The 24,686-nt window shown below is 42.5% G+C and overlaps 3 protein-coding genes across 5 annotated transcripts in view; all 3 read right to left on the minus strand.

Moving 5' to 3' along the window:
- The window catches only part of tln1 (talin 1), a 55,876-nt gene extending 50,816 nt beyond the window's left edge, over window positions 1-5,060 (minus strand). The window contains exon 1 of the mRNA XM_067249693.1: window positions 4,919-5,060. The gene's annotated coding sequence lies outside the window, so the exon portion shown is untranslated. The remainder of the gene's footprint in view (window positions 1-4,918) is intronic.
- Window positions 5,061-7,101: 2,041 nt separating this feature from the next.
- Window positions 7,102-14,808, minus strand: hmgcs1 (3-hydroxy-3-methylglutaryl-CoA synthase 1 (soluble)). Of its 3 annotated transcripts, none has more exons than XM_067251031.1 (10): window positions 14,781-14,808; window positions 12,975-13,432; window positions 12,687-12,812; window positions 12,245-12,409; window positions 11,731-11,899; window positions 10,899-11,069; window positions 10,603-10,709; window positions 10,170-10,295; window positions 9,715-9,872; window positions 7,102-9,490 (listed from the first exon to the last, which is right to left on the minus strand). In XM_067251031.1, exons 2-10 carry the CDS (start codon window positions 13,420-13,422, stop codon window positions 9,398-9,400), a joined length of 1,563 nt encoding a protein of 520 aa, XP_067107132.1. In that variant the 5' UTR covers window positions 13,423-13,432; window positions 14,781-14,808; the 3' UTR covers window positions 7,102-9,397. The 3 variants fall into 3 exon arrangements, with proteins under 3 accessions (XP_067107132.1, XP_067107133.1, XP_067107131.1); XM_067251032.1 differs by lacking the exon at window positions 14,781-14,808 and adding an exon at window positions 14,228-14,314 and having other exon boundaries at window positions 7,102-9,487; XM_067251030.1 differs by lacking the exon at window positions 14,781-14,808 and adding an exon at window positions 14,228-14,314.
- An 851-nt stretch (window positions 14,809-15,659) lies between these two features.
- map3k1 (mitogen-activated protein kinase kinase kinase 1, E3 ubiquitin protein ligase) overlaps window positions 15,660-24,686 on the minus strand; it is a 30,704-nt gene continuing 21,677 nt past the window's right edge. The window contains exons 11-20 of the mRNA XM_067250766.1: window positions 23,750-23,871; window positions 23,410-23,501; window positions 22,938-23,139; window positions 21,009-22,359; window positions 20,626-20,778; window positions 20,299-20,461; window positions 19,933-20,064; window positions 19,684-19,826; window positions 18,265-18,396; window positions 15,660-18,144 (exon numbers count right to left, since the gene is read on the minus strand). Of these exons, the coding sequence (XP_067106867.1) occupies window positions 17,995-18,144; window positions 18,265-18,396; window positions 19,684-19,826; window positions 19,933-20,064; window positions 20,299-20,461; window positions 20,626-20,778; window positions 21,009-22,359; window positions 22,938-23,139; window positions 23,410-23,501; window positions 23,750-23,871 (2,640 nt within the window). The 3' untranslated portion in view covers window positions 15,660-17,994. The remainder of the gene's footprint in view (window positions 18,145-18,264; window positions 18,397-19,683; window positions 19,827-19,932; window positions 20,065-20,298; window positions 20,462-20,625; window positions 20,779-21,008; window positions 22,360-22,937; window positions 23,140-23,409; window positions 23,502-23,749; window positions 23,872-24,686) is intronic.

The following is a 24,686-nucleotide window of genomic DNA, read 5'->3' on the forward strand; positions in this document are numbered from 1 at the left end:
TTCATTCTTGTTAAATACACATGGTTCTCAAGGCAATACCTTGTAAGGGAAAGACAGGATAGGGCTACAGAGGAATGGAGGCCATTCGCTCGTCATTGAGGGAGCTCAAACTGCCTGTTACCTTCACACCTGCTCTCCATTCCACCTCAGCATGTCAAATAGGCTGACCTCACGCTACAGAAAGCACAAACATGAGTAATCTGTGACCGAAACAGACTATTTACGCACGACAGAACTCATGAGACCCGAGGCAGGACTCCTAATATAAGCAATGACACAGTCCGTGAGCTATGCAAAATATATTTTAGTGTTTGTGCGCTACATGCCCAACTTTCAGACACCAAGGAGGAATGTCATGTGAACACCTTGGTTGGGTGGGTATAAACAATTGCTAACTGAGAGAGGCTCATACTGAAGGTGTTCTATACCAATGGCTCTTCTTGTAAGACTGTGGGAGGGTCAGAGTGACTACTGGATGAATAACATCCAGCACATCTGAGCACACAACAACTGAGCACATCTGTGACTCCGTAGGTGCCCTGGTCATCATAGAGTCACACATGTAACCTGCTCATGCACCAAAAGCACATGTTCGGTTTCTTGATATATTTTCATATGGTAAATACATTATATTTTAAATACGTATTTTAACTTTCTTGAATAGTATGTGAGTGTTAATGCCACACCAAATACACAGATGGTGTTTAGGGTATTTGAAATTCTCTTGGACAGATTAAATGAGCTGGCTATTGGGAGGGGTGGAGAAAAAGAAACCCATTCTGCTGGATGACTAACAGTCCACGTTGCCTTGACCAAATATGGCTGGCTGAAAACACTGCCACGGAGGGGCGCCTCCTGCACCTTGAAATGAAACACACATCCACATCCAGATCTCCTAAACGGGAGAGAGAGTGGCCCAGGCCCCATACTGTACCAACATCACTCCAAATGCTTTGCTTATGATCAGGTCAATTTCCAAAGGGTCTTAGTTTCGCTGATTAATAACCACTTGATGTGCTGTGGAAAACACTATCAAATAAAAGGTGAGCTTTCCTTAAGTTTGAGTGACACACTATAAGATCTGAGCAGTCAGATGCAGATTCAGAACAGACATAAACCTCTCTCTTCTCTGGTCTTTTAGCAGTTATCCATGTTTTTCCTGTTGACGCTGCCAATCTCCCGCCCTTTGGGCTTCCTCCAGGGAATGTGTGTTTTGGTGTCCAGGGGAAACATCCTGGTGCAGTGCAGGCTAGGGGTCAACATTAGACCTGACCTCATCTTGTCATCTCCTCCCATCTGTATTTTTAACTAGATCGAGGTACTATAATGTCTATCATTCGACTTTATTGTTTTTCTTTGTTTCAGCTTCGTTGTTCGAGTTCCGAGTCATGAGTTACATCTTGTTTAGATAGTAAAACACTTGCCCATTTATTAGAGTTTGGCCGTACTAAGTCAGATGCTGCTTTAGGAAATTTAGGTTTGTATTGAGCTGCTTTGCATCTAGATTAAATCATTTTGTGGCTTCAGTTAAACTATCCGTATTATGCAAATACAAAATCAGTGGACAGCCTACCCAACACTACAGGAAGTATTTTTGTACTATCAAAATAAAACACTTAACTAAAGTTAGCTAAAGTTAATAGTACTAAAAAGTACTTTTTAAACACTTTGCAACCAGTTTCAACAATGCAATGCTTCACTGTAGCCACACCTGCCATCAATTCTAAATGCATTGCTTGTTTGTAAAACAGGCCATGACTAATATCTTCTTTGCATTTTTGCTCTATTAAATTGTCAGGGTCATTGAGATTACTGACCTGCACAAATGACTGTCAACAAACACACTAGGCCACACACAACCAAGTCTAATGGGTGCTTTGACACACACAAAAACGGGCTTGGACACTTTTTATGCATCAAGGACCAAAAATTACTGTCTTCAACACAACTATAATGTTTGCCAAAATGACAGTTATTGCTTTGCTTCAATCCCATATTTAACCGTCCATAATAACAAAATCCAAAAGCATTGCTTGACAGCCATCAGCAATGTCTTTCCCATGGGTATAAAGTTATGCTTCCTGTTTTAATAAGGTAGCGAAACAATAAAAACCCGAAACGAGATGCTTCTCGCATTGCAAATAATAACATTGTAATCAAATTCTTTGGAGGTCCTTGGTACTTGAAGTTCCTGCACCAATTGGCCAATATGAGGGTCAAGGTGCAGGTTTAATGAAAAGGGAGCGGTAAGAGTCAAGCGGTGTAAGAGCACCTTTGGGCACCAGAGGCAGAGGAGTTGCCTCCCACTGTGCACATCTGTGCACACAGCAGCAGAATTTTCCTCCAACACCCATGCTTCCCGACAACAAAGAATTCCTTTACCCCCACCACCCTCTTTGACACAATTACACACAGTGGGTCCACAATGACAACCTTGTTACCCAGGAGAGTCTGTGGCACATGCTTCTACCAGCAAGCCTTTGTCTGTCTGGAGCCTGGCTGGCTATGCTCTTCATCTGCAGAAGCAGCAACATTACAAGTCTCTATTAACACTTCATGGTGGAATATTGAGTGGTATTCAACATCAAAGCCTTGGAAGGTTTGACACAGTGGAGCTTTGTTGCTAAATATGTTAGTTGTGCAAGCTCTTTAAGCCTGGTTGGCAATGTTTTTAATGTGTTTAAAACAAAGCAACAACACACATTTCCTTTACTTTTGATACCAGCTGTTCTTTATGTTGATAAAATGCAATTACTGCAAGACAATTGCATATAAGGCATTGCTTTACAAACAGAACAGGGTAGTCAGGTTACAAAGGTAGATTGGAGATGCTCCATCTGTAAAATCATACTCAGAGAGCAGAAGCATACATGCTACATAATTCATGACTATTGTACAAAGTGCAGTGAGTATCTGGCCTTGATTGTTCTTGGAGGGGAGCAGAGTTAGGCTACACTATCTTCATTGCTGGTTAGACTGGAACATTGCAGGCATTCAAAGACTGTTGGCATACTATTGAGCTGAATCACTCTTCTCAGGAACTAAGCACTCACATAGCAATCAAATAGAAAAACAGACCTTGCATGGACATTGAGCTTCTAAAAAAATGTTCAACATAGGAGTGTGGGTTGTTATATTATTTGACATGGCAGTCTTTTTTCTGTAGTCTGTAACCGTAACAACTTATTACCTATATAAAACATCTCAACTAATTTGTGCAAATTGGATACAATGAACACAAGCATAAGATGTAAACTATTATAAACACACAAACATTGTTGCTCCACAAGGAATGCTTGTGCTCACTAACTAATCGTTGAAGTTAAAGAAAATCTGCTTTTATTTGCAGGCATGAAGGCATGACTGAAAATAATAATATTTCGACCTTGAAAAAGCTTTACAGACAGTAAAATAGTGAACAGGCAAAAGCCATCCTCTTACACTTTCAGACTGCTAGGGACTGGCTACTAGCATAGGGAAGTTTCTTGTGCTCTTGTGCTTAGAATAAATAACAGTATTCACTGTGTTAAGTGCAATTTTCACCTACATCCCCTCCCCCTCTATCCACACCAACTGTCACACTGTTGTGATGAGTGACTGGGACACTCAAGGACAGTTGGGATGTTTGCTATTAAAATGAATGTCTGGCTGTGAGACCATAAACTATTTGAACCAAAAGCTGTAACATATATATAAATGTCCTTATCAATTAACATGGGGAGCGTTGGAGTGATGCCTAAAATATTGTACAGAAAATAAAAATGTCACCAAAAGATACGTTTAGTGGTCCATCGATGAAAAACAAAGACATAAATAGCAATGTGTAACAGTCCAAAGACAATAGTGCTTTATAATGCTCCATGGTGTACTTTCACACACGTTCATGCAGGAACATGTAGGAACATCCCCTGAAGCAACACTAACAAATTGCTGAGTCGGCCAAGACTTCAGAATAGAATGTTTTTTGCATCTGTGCCAAATTTACAAATGTCCACTAGTGCTTACCTATAAATCAATGCAATTCATTGGCTTCATTTACTATATGATCGCGTTGGGTCCCCATTATATAGGCCTAAACTCTGTTCTAGGTTACAGAAATTGTGACACCACACCTCTTGGTGTTGGAATTCACACCCAGAGGCTGCCTATTTCTCCAACTTGTTTGACAACTGTAGAACACGTACATAAAAAACGTTGATACAATTGATTCAAGGAAGCCGTTTAGATAAGAACTAAACACCCAAGCTTGAACTGGGATACTTGGTCAAATAAACTAGTCTCTTAGGTCTAATTCATTTAAGAAAGAAAAGTTGAGAGCGGACTGCAGTAGTTTTGCCCAAAAAGTGACCCAGCATACAAAGACTAATATTAGAGCTGACTGTATATAATTTAAGCTTCTTGCTACACAAGTGGCCTGTAAAAAACTAGGCCTATATGTAATGGGAATAAGACCAATCAACGGCATTGGCGAATATAGGACTATAGCCGACATGTTAAGATAACTGTTGAGCTGAGTAGCCTACATGAAGCCTTAGTTTTATTGTTGTTTTGTTACCAAATGCGTGGAACATGGGCCACAACTGAAAAACATTTCTTCATCCTCAATGGAAAGCTATTTCTTGATACAGGCTAATGGCATGCCTTGAAGCTACGTTTCACATCTACATTCATGAACCGGATAGCTATTCTTAAACCCCCGGGAAAGTGAATCAGTTGACCAAAACGTTTAGTACATGGTAAACGTTTTCTTAACTGGGCTTTAACTTTTAACTCATTCACGCAAACAGCTGTCAAAAGAGCCGTTCGAGTTTGGCCCAACTAGACTGTGACTGGTGTAAAGTTTTACATAGAACACTTCACACGTAGGCTAGCTTGGCAAAAGTTCTAAACAAATAAAACACATTGTTTTTGTTCTTACCTTTATTTACTATTTCCACGACGATTTCTACGCTTTTAAATGTGAAATATCGATATTAAATCCCTTTCCCCAGCAGAAATGGTGTTCTAAAACGCTGGTAAATGTCAGATAGTGATTTTTTTTCAGCTCCCTCACTACTCCCTACTTCTTTCAGAGTCGGCGATCAAACTCCACCCTTCAGCGACTCAGAGCACAGACAATCATGCTGCAGGCAGGGGCGGTGTAGGGTTATTCACAACAATTTAGTTTTGGTCAAGGCCAATTTCTGGTAATAGCCTAATTCAACGTGAGATGTTCTGACACATCACAGTAATAGACGATTGCATAAATACTTACGGGCTAAATGCACCATTCCATATAGCATCTAGCCTAACTAGGCTACTATAGTAACTAGCCAACGCTATAAGAAGACTAACTGCCTTTGACATAGACTCGGAAAAGGGGGATCGGATAAAGATGGATTAGAAACCTAAGATGAACATGCTTGATGAGACAAGAACCATGCTTGCCCTCCAATTCGTAACATTGTTTTGTGCCCTGAAATGTGTTTGATCCTCAATCTGCATACCATTTGACTGGCAAGTTAATGTCACTTCTTAAATGCAGAACCACTGACATCATGTGTCTAGCTGGTGTTACTACAAATCCAGTGGGGAGGGGGGGGGGGGGGGGGGGGATTTTGTGTAGTAGTAGCAGCTGACAGCCGATGTCAACAATTGTCAATTATGACCAGATATCCTACAGCTAAAGTAAGATTTAGGATCGCAAAATTGGCTTAACTTACAGTTTTTCTCAATTGCTAAGACACATTTCTTGAATGTGTACTGTGTTTTCTCCAAACTCTAAACACACATCTTCATACTTACACTGTTTTGGCCAAACCCTTGACTTTTGACCCAAAATCAAACACTGTAGTCAAAACCATATTATCTGTCGTATAAACCTAACTTTGCATTCAAAATACACACAAAGCCCTCAAATAAATTCAACCTTCTGAATACCCTTTAGACACTGATGGGCGGATTTGAAAACACTATTATAAAAAGGTTTTCAAGAACCATTGACTATAACATGTCCCTGAATTTTAGATATGTTCCACCTCATGAGTTTGACATGTCATAAAACTAACAATTACTGCAATTGTCCTTCTTACAGGCTGTTTATTTTCTATTTACATTATACAGCAATTGCATTTTGAGCCTTTGTTACTGTAGTGGTCACAGTATACAAATAGTAGTACTTTTAGTCAACAACACAAATATATTGCTCTAAATTGTAATTTGGGGAACAAAGGCTAAGAAAACAAGGAAATAAACAAATAATTGTTGCCTGGGTAACAGAGCTTGAGTACAGTACTGTTCATTGTGGGTCAGCATCCTATCTCTGACCAGGGTCAGGCCAGAGATTTTCCTCAACTTCACAGGCAATGTTTTCTCTAGCCAAACAGCAGGGAAAATGCCCCTGAATGCCTGAGCCATCCCTGACAAGACTCAAGAGCAATGTCCCCACAAGCTTCTTCCATGGCTTGGAGAAGGTTGTTCTGTCATAGGGATTTCTGTCATAGTGTGGCACGGATCTCATTTGAGATTGTTGTTCTTCTTCCTCTTCCTCTGCCTCTTCCTCTCCCTTGTCCACCTCCTCTCATTTGGACAATTCTTCCTTTTCTTCTGATATTAGCATCCATGATTTCAAAGTACAGATCAGCTTAACTTTGTATTCATTCCAAACCCCTGATTGCTTGTTGAGTATATTTGCTTGTTAGTGCTTACACATGGATAATTGGTTGTTAAGGTTGTTTGAATTGCGCTGTTTTGGATTTACTTATCAAATGGCAGTGTTTTCTGAATGACATAATGGTGATAATTGTGTCTTAAAGTAAGAGGTGTGTTTAGACTTTTGCAAAGAAGTGTGAATGAACCTGAGAAATGTGTCAAAAAGGGTCAATTGTGTGTAAAGATTGGGGTACATGGTCTTTCTGCTGGGATTTGGCAAAATGGTTTTGTGGGGATGGCTTACACATACCATTTTTGTGTGTTAGCAATCGAGAAAAACTGTAACTCACTCATGTAGCCTAAAGCGTTTTAAAGACGACATAATTTGCCGTCTTAACACGGCCGTTGAGATGTTGGGTCTACTTTTGTTTTTGTTTGGAAATGTAATACAATAGAGGAATTGAAAGCACATTGAATAAAGAGATATTTATTTATCAGTCAATCTCTAGATGGTTATAACATGTTGTCTATACAGATTGTTTCTATAAAAAAAGACACTTGATCAGACACCAATTTATTTATATCTATAAATATAAACCTTAGTTATTACTGTACATTACTCACCAAAAATTGGTAAAATTATCAGATCTCAGAGAAACATTATGTAAACATCAGCCATATACAGATATAACCTCAGATGCAACTTATCTTGGCTGTATTAATTAAAAAGAGTAATATCTATACAGTATTATGAGTATAGCTTTGTCATTTAGTACATGCTTACTGTAAGGCTTCTGAAAACTTGAGCAATCTGTCATCTAACAACAAGTTATTTTTTCCTCAGAGCCTTTTGTTCAATGCCAGTAGCTCGACAGCTAAAGTCACTGAGGTAATCCACAACAGTCAAAAAAGAATAACATATGTCCCACTCTAGACCCTTAAGGCTGATGTTTGCAGATTTTTCTGGCTGAGCGCTTTCTGCCTGTGTCAAGAGTTGGTAGCTAGTACAGTCTATTCCTTACCCACCAATGTTATAATAAAAACTACGTTTTGAGAGAGACCTTTCTGGGAACACAACCCTTTCAGGACCGCATCTGGTCACTCAAGTCTTTCAGAAAAGACATGTTGAAAGGACACTGAACATTACTTTCTTCTGTATATCGCACAACATGGAACTAACATTTTTTTTTCAAAGCACACACCCCTTTAGATAAACCAGAACTCACCATAAGCCCTTGAGTTGAGGCCTTTAAAATGACAGCTAAAGTGTGATGCTTGCCCTGTCCTCTCCTCGTCCATCCTTTCAGTCTTCTGTAGAAAGGCAACTCCCCAATGTGTATTTGGATTACTGCAGCTCACAGAGGCACAATGGGCATCGGTGTCATCCTGCCCATAATACACCTGCAGGTGAGACCAACCCTAGCAGTGCTTCTCTCTTACCATAGTGATTTGGCACAACTAATGACAAGTGAATCACTAACACAAAACAGACAGGCGTGGAAAGTACTAAAGCCAGTCTGGCAGAGCAAAGAACCGGATGTAATGCATGAACAAGTTAACAAGATTGCATATGGGTTTTTGCCTACTGACATTTCCTTTTTTTCTACCTTCAAAAGTTTCTCCTAAGTAATTATTCCCCAATACACATTGGAAATGGAATTAGAAACAGGTAATTTAATTACAATGTCTCTAAACTATGTAAAAAAAAAAAAATTGTTTATGCCATCTGTATAGTTGTTAAGAGCTTGGCCCAGATTAGTTGTTAAATAATTGAATGTAATCCATTTCATGAGTTTCAATCAATTTCCCGATCAAGTCAGGTGATTGCGTTCCTCCTTGTAATGCTGCAGCATCCACTGTCAAAATAAACATTGATTGCATGACTGAAGCTGTGGCAGAAAAAAAACAAACACCTCTGACCTCCCTGTCACTCTGCTTGTTGTCTCTGTGTCACAAGAGGAAGACGTCAGGCCATTTTGTTTTACATTTACTTACACAGTCAACTGAGGTATTCTTCTGTGCAGTTACACATTAACAGGTCAGACACATTGTAGCAGGTTGCATTAGTAGCAGCATTTGATAAATCAACACACAGATAAGGCTAACTTCCCTTTATGCCCACTAGGGCTACATTCCTGTTTATGATCTTTCTTGGCAGAGGGAAGATAAGCTAAATAGTTAAATACAACAGAAGCATGGGTCATAGAAGATGTTCACTCCTTTTAGGTTTCCTCTTATCGTTGTGTAATTAGGTCAAATTAATTAACTACTGGTTCCACAGCAGTTTGTGCAACACTACCATTTTAATATATATTAGGGTATATATATATGTTTTCTTTATAAATGACCATAAATGTAAGTACATTACCATACAAAAAAGGAAGATTTGTTACAGTCCATATAACAGAACTAATTACAATTGTTCTTCCTTTCTCTTTTTAGCTGAACAGAAAGTTGAGGAATAAAATGTGAGGAGTGTCTGCAACCTTGACAAAGCCAATGTCTTTTTGCTGGGCCTCCCATGAAAAAAAATATAACCTACTTAAGTGTACAATCCCGCAATTAATTTTCTTTTAAATAAACCAAGTTCAGAGAGGGATAGATGATGTGGTGATTCACAGTCAGTGATATATCACTGAAGAGGTGAATGGACATAGCTCTTCATTTATCATTCTTTCAGTTTGTTTGTTTGTTTGTTTGTTTGTTCTATTTGATCCGTCTCCACATGTCTGTCAGCCTAAAAATATACCTCACAGAGGATAGGAGCTTAATGGTCCCCGTTGCTGATGGCCACCGCCTCAGGCCCACCTGTGGTGCCAGGGATTCGGGGCATCTTCTTTGCAGGGCTGGGGATGTGCTGCTAAGGGAGGAAAAGAGAAGAACTCTAGGTCAATGCATCCCTCAGTTACACATCTAGAACGTTGGATCAAATAGACTTGTAACTTGTCCAACGTTTCATGGACAAACATTTTTATTTACCCTTGGTTGTGTCATCCATATGATTTATAATGTTGAGACAGATGAATGGTAAATCACTATGATGTTCTGCAGTGTGAAATAAAAAGGAAAAATGGCCACCATTACCTCTGTGGTTGTGGTGGAGTTCACCCGGCCAGCCTCCAGGGGTAGGTCGTCGTTGAGGGAGCGTTTGGCATACTCCCTGCGGTGCTTCTCGTCCACACGGCTCAGGTACCATGTCCCCGGGAACAGCTCATCAACAGAACCCTGAGGAATGTAGTTTGCTGAAATTGTCCAGGAAAGAAGGAGAAATACTTTATTGTGGCCGAATAAGAACATTATACGTTTGAGTATTTCATAGAATGTGGAGTTATGTTAGACTAGAATAGACTCAATTGTGGTCTAATTCCTTTGAATAAAGTTGTTGATCAAATGTAAAAGAAACAGTTCCTGAGAAGATTGAGGTTATACAGTATGTGCATGTTGAGAGAGAGAGAGAGAGAGAGAGAGAGAGAGAGAGAGAGAGAGAGAGAGAGAGAGAGAGAGAGAGAGAGAGAGAGAGCGTAAAGTGTAAACCTTACCTAGGTGGTGAGTCTCCTCCCTCAGCTTCATGTTCTCAGCAAACACAGCAGGAGACACCTTTCTCCTGGAGTCAAGTCTGGCCTTCAGGTCACACAGACTGGACAACAGCTTGTCCAATACAGAACCTGGGGAAAACCAATTAAAGGGACAGGAGCTTTCAAGACAAGTCAGAACACATTAAGTAAGAAGACTCAATGATGAGGTGTCTACCCAACTGCTGACTACGTTAATTCTACTGACATATCCATCGTTAATCATGTGAGTGGGATATCGTGTGAGTGGGATATTGTGAGTGGGATATTGTGTGAGTGGGATATTGTAGGAGAAACTATGTTGGCAGCATTTCCTGACAAAATACAGGAGCATGGAGGACTTCTTATTGGACGGGACAGCAGGGAGCAAAGGGATCAGTCCAATTGTGAACAAGCAGACCTGGAGTTGAGTCCTGTGAAACTCTGAGGGAGTAGAGTGTGGCGGCGAAGCCTGAGCCGTAGGAGAACAATCCTATTCTCTGACCCGCCAGCTGTTCAGATGTATATCTGCAGAGGGACAAACATGGTCACACATAGTATAGGGATAGTTGTATGGGTATGTATTTTAATTGAAATACTGGTTTCAATAAATTACTAGAACTACAACACAGCACAAGCACTACCGTTACCTTTGATTAAACGTGACACAACAAAAATGCAAGTAATCCAGTCCTGATGATTGTAAGGCAGACTTACTGTGCGAGGACTGACGCCAGGCAGCCGTACACTGAGGGCGTGTACATGTTGCCGTTCTGGTTGGAGACCAGGAGGGAAGCCTTGGTCTTATCCTCAAACAGCTGTGTGCTGGCCTTCATGAAGGCCTTCTCCACATCACGGTCAAAGTAGGTTTCTTCTGGCTTTATCTGCCTATGGGTCAGATTTAATTCTTACATCAACTAAGTATGAAACTTTGTATGAAAATTATGTTCTTTAAATATTTATTTGAAATAGAAAATAGGCATAAAGTCACGAGGACAGGCAATATAGCTACATCGTAAGATAATCGCTAGCTACACAGCTTAAAAGTAATATACCTAACCTAACTAGAAGCTCAATGTCTGAGGCACTGTCATAAAAGTTGTAAACACTTGTGACAGTGCCTAGCTGAGACTGTCAACAAAAGGGGGAGGGGCATTGATGATCAGCCTGCTCAGGAACACATGGCCACACTACACATATGGATGGGGCGGGTGGGTCTGTGGTGCATGCTGTATGACAGAGACCACAAGTTCACTCTCAAAGACCGAGGTACAACAACACTAAAAAAATCTAAGAATCTGTTTTGTCAATTATTTTCTTTCAATTAGAACTGAATTTAAATTGATTGGTGTAGGTGTTTACCAAATGTATGTCCATACTGCAATGTGTATTTAGAGCATCTAAGCTTGTTTGCAAAGCAAATGTTTTAGAAACAATGGGTTTCCTTGTTATTACCATGAAGATGCAAGTGTGGGCTTTGAGGTCGTTTACACCAACAAATAAAATACAATTCTATGAAATTCCATAAGACATAATGTGTTATTCTAACCTGAAGGCTTCCAGACCGCTGAATGGTCCAGTCTCGGTGTTGGGGTTGGGGTGACTCAGGAAATCGTTGAGCATGAGACGGGCCAGTGACTTCTGCACCAGTTTGCAGTAAGGAGAGTGAAAGACCATATAGCCAAAGTCTTCTAGGCTAAAACGCTTCTCCACACCCTCTGTGAACAAAAGGTGGAATTATTATATTTTGTTTATTATGAGTACATTATGAATACACTTACAGTTAACCCAGAGTTGACCACAAGCCAATCTGATTAAACCAATTTTCTGCAACGCTGCACGTGTGGTGAGGCCAATGTCATGAACTCATATAAACTTCTTAAAACATGCCTAGTTTCCCAGGGTACATTCTAAACCCACTTAACGACTTAAGCATTATCCCTAAGGGATGTGTGTGTGAGAGGGACTCCAAGATATAGGAAGGCACTGAACATTAGTTTTTGTCCACACTGAGCACAAAGATAAACAAAATCCCCCATTAATACTTTGAAACCATTCCTTACCCCTTTGCCACTGTGCATGGATCTTGTTGCGGTACACAGAGTAACAGCGGTCCAACGCACTCAGGTAGCACTCGATAGACAACTTGCCATCCACAACAGGGTACTCTGACACCATATCTGGCTTGTAAAAGTCATAAGCGTGCTGCATGTGTGTTCCCCGAAGACCTATGAGGTCAAACACGCACAATTAGCATCTAACCCACTAAAACATAGAGAAAGAGAAACTTGTTGGCTACATCATGGAAAGTAGGCCTAGGTTCATTGACACACAGCACCTTGTTTACAATTTGACCAGTCAAAGTGCATGTCAAGTCACGTTCTACTGAGCTGACATTGATCTAAAAACAACAAACGAGGCATCTCATCTGTAAATGTTCATGTCACACAGCAGTGCTTACAGATCAGTGTTAGCATTTCTAACCAGAGTGGTGGATTGACTTACCTCTGTCAAAAACCAATGGAGCATTGGGTCCAACCAACATGGCGACTGCACCAGCACCACCCGTTGGCCTGGCACCTCCAGTAGCATAAACAGCAATATCTCCTGCCACCACCACTGCATAGCGACCTGGGTGACAGAGAAGTGAGTATGAACAAAGATAAACAGAAGACTGAATATTCTGTATGGATATAAAGCATTACATAAGTGTAAAACCTGAGGCTGAAACAATAAAAAGCCATTAAGACAGTTAATTTACATCAGAACATTGTCAAGCACAACGTCTCTTACCGTCCCAGGAACTGGACTCCACCCAGTTGACAGCATTGAAGAGGGCGGCTGTGCCACCATAGCAGGCGTTGGTCGTATCAATTCCCTCTACGTCTGTGTTGCCCGACTCCTCAAACAGCTGCATGATGACCGTCTTGACAGACTTGGACTTGTCAATGATGGTTTCGGTACCAACCTCCAGGCGCCCAACGCTGTCGTAGGACAGGCAGTTCCTCTCCATCAGCCTCTGGACCACAGTCAGGCACAGGGAGTTGATGTCCTCGCGGTCTGAGCAGAAGCCCATACGTGCCTGGCCCAGACCCACCGTGTACTTTCCCGCTGACACACCATCAAACTGTTCCAGCTCTGCTTGATCCACGTACTGGGAGGGGAAGTAGATCTCCATGGCAATGATGCCCACATCTTTGGGCCATGTGGCCTCACCACTGGCTGGGACTGATCCAGGCATTTTGTAAGGGCTGGAAGAATTGTGCGAAAGTATAGCATTATTGTATTGAATGACTGCTTAAACTGGTTTCATACTGTCGTGAGTAAATTCCCCTAACTACAGCTAAAAGTTGACACCCAAACTTTAACTGTTAGGTCAGTTTGCTAGTTCAGCCTCCTTTCAAATGATCCCACTTGCTCAAGCAAACCAACTCACACGGCGCGATCGTCTGTAATCCAATTATGTTAAAGTAGGGTAAAGGGCATTGAGGTTATTAACTGATGACCTTTCACCCAGTTACAAAACGATCAGATCAGAGTCCCCCTTTGTAATCTGGTCAAAAAGTGTGATGTTAATGCAAGATCGTCAAATACAAATGTGTTACAGTTAGCACTGCGTAAATCAGCATGCTGTACATCATAGGACTCGAACATATTATGGGAACTACAGGCTGTAAAAAACCTAGCATGGGTTTGCTGTCTGTCAAACCTCAATGCAAAACAGATGATCGACCAAACTCAAATATCAGTCACTAATGTTGCGCTTGCTTATGTGGCTAAAAGCCAGGAGTAGTATGACCGAAAACGACAGGTTTAGCGGATGACCTAAGATTGTCACAAATGAAATGTACATAACAGTACTTGTCTATCACATACTGAAGAGCTAGCTAGCTAGCAGCCAGACAAGCTTGCGCACTGCTACTGTCCTGTTGTATTAGCAGGCTTTTTAAATTTTAGCTGCCCGTTCGTAGCTAGCTTCTAATTGCATTAGAAGTAACGCCAATAAACAATAGAGAAGTACACATCAATAATAGGTCTCATCTCACCTGAAGTATTTACAGTGTGAATGACAGGATTACTGCATAACCATGACTAGATAGATCGTAAGGTCAGAATTCGAGATGCGACCACCCGCAGCCGGACGAAAAAGGCGACGGACCAGCTTCCGCCTAAACTTAAGTTATTAGTCGTGTTAGAATGATGCGCTCAAGTTTCCTGCGCAAAATTACATCGATTTTCGTTGTGGCACACACGATAACAAAAAAGTTTACTAAAACTATCGGTGACACGCCAAATGGTAAACTGCAGATGTAACAGTTCAGGACTAATGTTGATATTTATTTTCTAGATAACTATTATGAGGCACTTAACTTCAAATTATATATTTTAAAGCAACATGCAACTAAAAATGTATTCATTTATAATTAGAACAAAATACACGATGTTATAGCAATAATTTTTTGGGTCAATTGTTTCCAATGAATAAATACATTGATATAGTCCAATAAGCCTCCCAAACTTCCAAAATAGCTTATCACTTCATTCACATTAAGCATTTAGAAAAAACAATTATATTTTAATAAAGTAGGCTGTACTCACATTCAAAATAAGAAGTTGACACTCACACAAACCTCAGCACACTAAATGATAGCTTGAGCCTTCCAACTGCACATTTATATAATGATGATAGGGGGACTGTACCTGTCGACTACACCCCGTTTTACAAGTGACGGCTTCATGTCCAATCACAACGGATATCAACATTTCTGAAGTTTCAGCGTTGCCCAGCCCTTTAAGTTTCAAACCAATCAGTGATCATTAAAGAGAGACCATGCGTTCCAGGAATCTGAGCCGTTCAATGGCGTGAGAGCGACGGTATGTGGCGAGAGAGAAGAGACCAATCAGGGAGGACTTCTGATTCCTGGCGAGGTAGGAAGGCTCTCGGATGGTGACTAATTCGCGCTCCTGTCTGCGAGGAAGTTGAATGTTGTCGCCTTGACAACGAGCAGCCGGGTGTACTTTGTAATGGGTACGTAACATTAACATTTCAAATAACTAAACTTGTGCATGTTTGAGGGTGTAACGCACTATTGAATATAACGTGGATAATTAAAACCTTTCTAAGCAGTTGTTTGCTTTTAACTAAACTCGAAAAACATACTGTCCTAACAACCCTCCATGTTCCAAGATGTGTCGAAGATCATGGCCCAGAAAGTTGAAAGCTTTAGGGCACTACACACTGCATATCTGTTAGATATCAGACATGCTGAAAAGAGAACCTTCAGCATGCAATCAACATTAGTACTATCTTAAACACATGCAGCACATATTGTATAGGCCTACACCTTTTTGTGGACCCCTTCCACGTTAAAACCAAACAGGGTCATATGGAATAAAGCAATGACCAAGATGTTCTTCTGACAGTTAGAAAAGCTCCTTTGTAGGAGTCTTTTCGGTGTAATAAAATGACAGGAGAAATTGTTTCCCAATTTTCAGTTTATTTACTATAAAGACAAACACCAAAATAAGTCAAGTTTATGCTATAAAATGCTTCAAAGGGGGTAAAAAAATTCATAATTAAAATATCTTGATATATTTTAATTTACAGAATATATCTTAAGCCAATTTCAATGGTCTTAACCCAGAGATTTTATGAGTTTATTTGCACGATAAAGGTGCTAATATGTTTGCCCTTAAGCCCTGGAAATCTTTGAAAAAGAGAGATCATAAACAAATAGTCAAAAAAAGAATATATATTTATATATATTGAGAAAGTGAACTTTGGTAAAAGAGACTATAGGACACCTGAGGTAGTAGAGACTGGAATAAAACAGCAATAGATGTGTTTTACAAAAAAAGTACCACCAAGTGACACATGAAACTGCATACAATTTCATACAACAATTCAGTCCAGCTCAGATCCAAAAAGGACATAAGATCACATCAGCATAAAATAAGAAAATAAAATACATGAAAACCAGCAAGCTGGATGAGACACAGGTGGACAACTGTATGATTCAGAAGGCATTGAGATTGGTAAGAATTTTCAACATGACAAATTGAAGTAATACTGATTTGCATTTATGAATAACAGAATCTGATTTATCTTCCAGTATATAAAAAGACAAGAGTGCATAATCTTAAAGCTTTTAAAAATACATTTAGAAGTAAGATAAGAAAAATAACCCGAAGCAGGAACAAAACAAAATGTATTTTATGGAAAATATTGTAGTATAAAAAGACAGTCAAGTACAATAAATTTAGCTACCAAACTTCACATTTATTTACATTTAACTCTTCAAGCTCAACCAGCTTGTACTCCACATAAAGAAATAGGATTTTAATTAAATAAAGAAATTTTCTAAGTAAGTATTTAAAAATGGCCAAAACCATTGCATGATTTTTTCTCAAGAAATTTCAAATAAGTAGCAAACGCATGTTTCCCATTTTATAAGGTTAAATTTGGATTTGAATCGTAATAATCATCCTTTAACTTTCTTAACTGATTACAATCAGAATGGCAACACTTGAAGAGTTACAGTTTAGACAAGCAAAACGATTTCGGAACATGCTTGTAAATTCTAATGAAAAAAAGAGATGTTTAAAGATTTACAAGCAGAAAGCTATGATTTCAGAATCATCCCTCCACCTGAAACGCTGTACAGTAGTTATCAGTATCATATAGAATATCCATGTTGGAAAATCCATAATAGAAAAGAGTTTTAGAAAACCTCAGATGAACACACATTCTTATAACATACTGTATATGAAAAAAAATTATGATCAGATCACAAGTTAAATTGGAGCATAACATTCTACAAGGAACAGCACCAAAGAAATGGTAGATCAGTAATGAACTTAGCGTTTTTGAATGACAGGACACAGCTTAATTTTGAGGGCTCATTGGTGACATGGCTCAACGTAACAGTGAGGGTTATGAGGCCAGGATAACGGCAGGGCATGACAATAACAAAGTTAGGAAACGCTCATACTCAGCAAACATCTTAAACTGGGGATAGCTTTGAAACACAATTACACCCAATAAGATGCGAAACAAACCTTATATAGTCAGAACTTCATAAAGTGGGATTTTTTAGATAAAAAAGGATAAACAAAACTATTGAGAGACAAATACCGCCATCATAAGCATTCACATTCAGCATTATGCTAGCCAAACTAGCAAAGTTTCAATTAGATATATCATCGTTCCCTGATACACTTAATGACAACATCTTAATGATTATTCAAATAAGCTTTATGGCCCAACAGTAAAATGCACATCTTCAAAAGGCATCTGTGTAGAAACGCAGAATGCACCCCCCCCAAAATTTAAATGTTACAATTACAAGCACATTTGATTCCACTTTCCTTTTACACATACGTAGGTTAAAAGAAAAAATTCTGAAATTTAGGGCAAGACTTAAAAACATAACAAGGACTAAAAACAAAGATTCTCCTGTTTTAAGGACTTCTATATTTTTTTTTACTTCAAATTAACAGAACTTCTCCAAATCTTTATGACAGTGAAAAATGGCTGCCTAAGTGCAACAGGAACCATTTTCTAATTGAAACAGAGCTTCAATAAACAAAGCAATAACCAAATAACAGTATCCCAACATGGCACTCCAAAGAAGGCACCGTTTTTGTAGTAGAACTTTTGCAACTTGCTTTTTTTGCATTTTGTGCTAGGGTACAGCAGTTTGACACCATGGGGGGAGGGGTGGTCAGTGAGGGTGACTGGTCGGTAGCAGTAAGGAGGGCAGGCTGGCAGGGTCTTCAGTAGTATTTCCGTGTGGACGTTGTGGGGAGGGGGCTACCAGTTGAGGCGAAACACAGGGTGTTTGAGAAGTTCCCTGGAGGGGGGCCTGTCTGTGGGCTGCAGCTCCAAGCAGCGCAGGGTAACATCCCTCAGGCCCGGGGTCAGCTGAGGGGGGATGGAGGGAGCTGTTGTGGCACTTGCAATCTGGAGGATGGAGAAGTGTGGTCATGTTAAAACAGCGATACTACAGTAAAAACAAAAGCTATTTATATGGCGTATGAATTTGGAAGATGCATACATTTAATGCGTCTAACAGCGACATACCTTGAAGATCAATGCCAGGTGGTTTGAGTGTTTCTCAGCATTCCAGGGGGGCTTTGCGCAGGACATTTCGATGATGGCACATCCCACGCTCCACACGTCACAGCTACGCCCATACTGCTGGCCCCTCAACACCTACGCAATAAACGTGACGCAGTCAACATCATTACAGTCCCCTGACATCAACCGAGATGGTTTTATTTGTGTGCCTCAACTACAGTAAACATAAAAAGTAATGACAAAAACAATACTATTCCAATACTTCATATACTTATAAAGAAGACAAATACTGAAAGAGACGGACAGAGGCGGTGAGTGAAAGAGCTGAAAGATTCCAATATCATTCATTTTATAGTTTGCCTTGTTGCCCATAACACATAACTATCAGCTCATTGCTCATATTGTAGTAGTCTCAATAATAGCGCAGAATAGTTAACCCGAACCCTCCACAATCCTTAAATTGAAGCTAGAGAACAAGACTGTGGTATGCTGATTCATCCATTTTCCTTGCTGCAAGTTCAGCAGTGCGACAAATGATGAAAAAACAAAAAGCGGGGTTTTGATCTGAAAGTGGCATGTGAGTGTGAAATTTAAGAAGCATGCATCCAGTGTTTGCTACCAATCAGCTATACACCTATACATTATTTATAATCATGTTAATTCATTTCATATAAAGTTGTCTGAAAGAGAGGGGGGTGTTGGAGATGTGTTTAAATATAAATACTATCAAGTAGGCCTCGCCTAGTTCTTAAAACATATTCTATTGTAATGTAATTGTTTTCACAAACAAAAAAAAGTACTGTAGTTGCACAACAACTAACATCTCTGACTGCTTAGGGAGAGAGAAAGAGACAGCCAGGGAGTGAGCTCTGATAATGAACTGGTCCACTGCTGCTTGAGGCCCCTGGCCAGCTGAACTCCCTCCCAATTAAACAAGGTTGGGCACCACAATGATAACAAGGCATTAAGGGGGCAGCAGCCATTGTGGTGCCTCTCAAAAGGGATTACAATTTTCTTTCATTCTGAGTTACTAAGAAATCCAAATCCACTTTAGCCAGTTACCAAAGCGGCACACGTGACTGAATGGCATCGCATAATGGCGACTGGATGTCACTACAAAAAAAGCTTTGTCTGAAGCCATTGACATTTAAATGGACACCCCCAGAGCAAAGAAGGAAGAGCAAGATTTTGGCCTGGGGAAGTGAATTCTGGACTGCCGTCCTGTGATGAGTAGCTCAAATACAAATGCACACTAAGCCTTACAGGAAACAAAGTATTTTTCTTTCGGAGTGTACCTTTGGATCACCTTTCTATGTTCAATCTCATTGTACATAAGTCCCCCCCACCCCCTTGGTCTTACGTCCACCAAGAGAGTGAATGGTACACAGGTATTGGAGGTAATCTCCCCTGTCTCATGCTTACCTCAGGGGCCATGAAGGCAATGGTTCCCAAGAGCTGGCCCTGGAACTCGCCTGCACCCGTGCCCTTGAATGCCAACCTAGCAGCTGCCCCGAAGTCAGCAATGCGCAGCCTGTGCCCTGTGCTGTCAATGAGCAGGTTGGCACCTAGGTGGGTGTGGAAAGAATGAGAGGGGGGGGGGGGTTGTTTGTTATAGTGTAACACAGCTGTGCTGTGTGTGAACAAGTTGAGCGTGGGCCTCTGAGCACTCACCTTTGATGTCTCTGTGAATGATCTGGTTCTCGTGGAGGTAGGCCAGGCCACGCAGCAGCTGCTCTGTGTAGTTGATGATCACAGCCTCCTTGAAGGCCCCATACTTGTTCAGCAGGTGAGACACACTGCCGCCTGGACAGGGAGAAAGAAACAAGGACAACTTGATGTGACGGTTGCTCACAACCTTCCTGCAGAGAGTGAGAGCGTTGCAACTGAAGTGTCAAAAAGTTCAAGGGTTGCCCTTGTGTGTCGACATCAAAGGGCATCTTTGAACTCCTTTAAGACAGTGCATGTAATCAGAGTTTGAAGAAAAAAAAAAAAAAGTGATCTGATGCAATACGCAGGGGAGTGGGCCCAAAGTCTTACCTGCCATCCACTCCACAAAAAGGTTGTAATTGTTCTTCTCGCAGGTGGCCCCTAGCATGCGAATGATGTTGGGGTGGTTAAGGTGGGCCATCATCCGGATCTCCTCTCTCAGGGCCTCTACCACCTCCTCTTGCTCTGAGGAGGTGTTGCGCACATACGTCACCTTCAGGAGAAGGAGGTTACAGTCAGACATGGTGCAAAATGACTGCAGATGGGGACATGGAGGGAGGATCTTTCATCTATTGTATAGTAGGCCATTTTCAATCAGAAGTGCAAAACCAGACGATACTTCTAGGACTCCTGAGGGGTAGTCCATGTTCCCCTCACCTGTTTGACCGCCATCAGGGTGCCGGTGCCCACGTCCTGAGCCTGGTAGCAGGAGGAGAAAGCCCCAAGACCGATCTGCTGACCCTTCAGCCACTCTGCCCCCTCCCTGTATGGCTGCTTTGCTTTGGTGTGGCCAGGAAGGGTCTCTGGGGTCTTGGGGCCAAACAATACATCAAATCAGTAACAGGCTGTTCAAATGTGACATTGTTACCAATTGGCAATTGTGTACATTTCAACAGATTTGATCTAAATGTGTTGACATTTGGGGATTTCATTGGTTCTATAGCCACTCTCGGATATCAAGCTATATTGATTTACAGACACTAGTTGGTGATCCCAGTTTCACACTTGAAAATAGACCTGCAGTTGTGTGTTTTACTCACATCCACCTGGATGATTATGACGTCTTCATTTTTATCCACCTGAAGCTGGGGGACGACGGGCAGCGCATCCTGCGACTCTGACATGGCCATTACCACCGCCAGCGCCTCCTCCTCCTCTGCCTCCATCTTCTCCTTGCACTTCTGGTGCTGCGTCACGTCCTCGCTGTACGTGCCTTCACCTGGCCTGCCGACCCGCTCCGGTGACAAGACAGCCACCTCCGACTGGAAGGTAACTGTAGCGTCGCCAGTGGTGGGCATGGAAGCTTCCAGGAGGTCCTCCATGGAGGAGTTGAGCTCAGCTGAGGCATCCAGGAAGCGGAACTTCTCCTCAACGGGGGTGAAGCAGGTGTCCTCGCTGGGGATGAGGGTGGTGGCAACCCCCATGGTCTCTGCCCCCCCGTGGAGGTCCAGCTTTAAGCTTTGCTTGGAGGCAGTGGGGGTGGGAGGGGCACAGATTCCCGTAGCCCACACAGAGGAGGTGCAGGCAGCAGGGTTGGGGGTGGGTCGGGAGGGCTTTGGTCTATGGATCTGGCTGGAGGGGAGAGGCCGTGCCTGGGTGAAGACAGGGGAGGGAAGTTGCTTATCTGGGTCCTTGACTAAGCTCTTCTGTGGGGGAAACCGGCGCTGGGCGCCTGGGGAAGAGGAGCAAGAGGTGCTAGAGGGGGAAGCTAGCTTGCTAGCGATGAAGCTCTGAGGCCGGGCCTTGGGGCTGGAGTCCGGGCCAGGGAAGCTGGTGGGAGGATGGGAGGCTGAAGGCGAAGGGAGGGTGGGTGTCTGATTGCAGGGCGGGGAGGAGGATGAAGGGGAGTGCAGGCACTGGCTGAGAGGCCTGTTGCGCGCCTGAACAGGGGGCTTTGGGTGCTCGGCTGGGACTGCACCCATATTTGGATGCCCCGTCACGGATATTGCTGCCAGCCGCTCGGTTATATCCTCCGGGCTCGCTCCTGCCCTCCCACCATGGGCCTTGACAGACGTTAGCTGGACCGTGTGAGTGGGCGTGTTGCTCTCGGTGGCGCTGGGCGAGTTCTGTGGCACTGTAGGTTCCAAAAAGGCCGCGGAAGGCCGTTCCTGCGCCTCGGCCCCATTAGCCATGCTGCTCTCCAGGCCCAGGTTAATGGCGTCCAGGATGTCCATTTCCTCAGCAATGGCCAGGAGGCGGCGGCGCATGCGGGCATAGTGGGTGGAGCTGGTGACACTGAGCATGTCCAGGAGCTTGACGAAGATGTGCGGCACGCGGGCCACCATGCGAGCAGCGCTGAGGAAGACACGGCGGGACAGCTTGCCCACCATGGAGTGGGAGTTGTCTATGGACTGGAGGGCAAAGCTAAGCAGAGGCAGAAGCTTCTGGTACCTGGAGGGAGGGAGGGAGGCAGGGAGGGAGGGATGAGAAGATGGATAAGACGCCTGCCCAAACATTGTGAATTTCTATCTTTTTCAACAACTAAAATAAATATTCTTCATGTTTTACTCGGTTGATGTTTTTTTTACACAGAAAACGGTGCCATCTGTTGAGTAACCAGTATGTTAGAGGGAAACCATATCAATACATGTCTATGTTGTGCTTACACAATACGGTACAGGACACTCTGATCTAGTAACATGCTTATCTTTAACACCATTTTACGGTTATGTGGTCGGGACATGGCTTTCAGCTCAAAATAACAGTGTGAACAAACTCACGGACTGTGCCTATGGGCTTGTAGCTCAAGGTCAATGTATCGGGTCAAAGGTACCAAATGCACAATCTATCCCTATGAGCTTAAGACAGTCTACTTCCTACTGCAATGACACAGATAAAACCAAACACTGTCCTTGGTATAAATGACAAGTACATCTTTAGAACATACCTTTCCAAAAGATACCCGCCACCTCCCAAATATCCGCCAATATAAATCTCCCCCCGAAACCCTCTCTTCCCCTGTAGCATACCTCTCCACCAGGGTCTGGGACTGGTGGTAGTCACCTCCGCCTCCAGAAGAGACGATGTGAGGGTAGAAGTCGCCAGGGAACTCTAGCAGGAGCCGGTCGATCAGGCACAGGCGGCCCAGCAAGGCCTGCCAGTTGTTGGCTTCGGTCTGGGGCCCCAGGATGCAGTTGAGGACGTAGTCCACACCTTCAATGCCAATAGACCCTGGAGCAGCAGAGGCGGGCGGAAGGGGAGAACAAAAGGCAGCATGACTTGAAGCGATCATTTATCGTTAACCGCCCAAAATCTTTTAATGGATGAATGTCTGTGACCCATAAATAAATATACCAATGCAACAAATGTTTTTTCCCCCCCATAAGGGATTGATTTGTAAATCAGCAAAAAAGCAGGTGGAGTGCCATCTTGTTGAGATGTTGGTGCATAGCATGCTGCACCTGCTGTTGTGGTGGTGACCTTTTATGGTCATTTTCTTACCTGCTTTGAGGATCTCTCTTCCTACAGCCAGCTCTCCCACCTGGCCCTTACAAAGCTCCAGCAGGGTGGACACAGACAGCTGGCTGGTACGACTAAGGACACAGACACACATATCAGCCTCCATATAGAAGTGCTTCATTGTAGGTTGCACAGCATTAGACAACATGGTTTGTGTATATTTGAAGGTGCCACACTACAATGTGATAGCTATACTTGAACTGACATACTTGACTGCCGCATGCGGTTTTCCGTCTCTACCTCTCCCCACAAGAGGGCAGCAGCTAACAAGCAGAATATTGTCTTCTGTAGAAGTTTTTCTTCTTTGAGAAGTGTGTCTTACCTGTTGGCATCAGCACACTTGACCAGGATGGTCTCCACTACAGGTCGAAGCAACTGCTGCAGCCGCGAGCGCTCCGACACAGAGTGGCAAGGCGTGTACACCAGCATGGCCCGCAACGTTTTCTATAAACACGAAGGGAAACAGACAGATCGTCACTTTTTGTTGTCCCAACAATCATATTGTTACAACATACAAGGGGGATATTATCCCCATGTGTTTAGAGGACAGTGAAACAACCCTGTTTCAAAGTCAACTCTGGTTTGACACACCCAAAGAAAGCTGTACTTCAACTTAATAAGAGTTCCAACTAAGGAAACTGTGTTGGCACGTTGTGTAAAACCCTGACGGCTCTAGATGACATGACTGGAAAAGTAAAGTCCGACAACAAACCCAGGGGGAGGGGGTGGCATAGCAGGAAGTGCTGTTCCCAGGAGAAGGGTGGAGGTGCTGCTAGCATATTGGTTCAGTCTGACCCCCCCCCCCACACACACACACACACACACAGAGAAAGACAGAGGGAGAGAGATGGAAAACAGAGAGGGTGAGAAAGAGATAGAGAAAGAAAGAGGGAAGGAAGAGAGGGAGAGAGAGAGAGAAGAGGGGAGTGGTGCATGAGTGTTGCACTGGAATACTGCCCAGACAGCTAGACTTGAGGATCAGTGTTCTCCCTCACACAAACACCCTTTCTCTCTCTCTCTCTCTCTCTCTCGAACTTTTCAACATCCTATCTTTTCTCTCTCTCATGTAAACCAGTCAGGGATACTCCTTTACTGACTACTCCCTCCCACTTCTCTCTCTCATTATCTATCCCTCCATCTTTTACCGCCTCACTGTTACCCCCAAGTCCCACTCTCTTTGTTTCTTTCTGTCTCACTCCACCCACATAACAGCATGCTCCATAGCCTACACAGTCCCAGCAGAGACAACCCATGAACAA

The sequence above is a fragment of the Osmerus mordax genome, chromosome 14 (genome assembly GCF_038355195.1).
Source record: "Osmerus mordax isolate fOsmMor3 chromosome 14, fOsmMor3.pri, whole genome shotgun sequence".
NCBI classification, from domain to species: Eukaryota; Metazoa; Chordata; class Actinopteri; order Osmeriformes; family Osmeridae; genus Osmerus; species Osmerus mordax.

What these genes read in the sequence shown, in the direction of transcription:
- hmgcs1 (XM_067251031.1), bottom strand. Translation starts at nt 13,422, where the DNA reads ATGCCTGGATCAGTCCCAGCCAGTGGTGAGGCCACATGGCCCAAAGAT. An exon ending in CTGGCGTCAGTCCTCGCACA is followed by an intron (nt 10,710 to 10,898) that starts GTAAGTCTGCCT and finishes GTCCCTCTGCAG; the next exon opens with ATATACATCTGAACAGCTGG. An exon ending in ACTCCACCACAACCACAGAG is followed by an intron (nt 9,491 to 9,714) that starts GTAATGGTGGCC and finishes TTCCTCCCTTAG; the next exon opens with CAGCACATCCCCAGCCCTGC.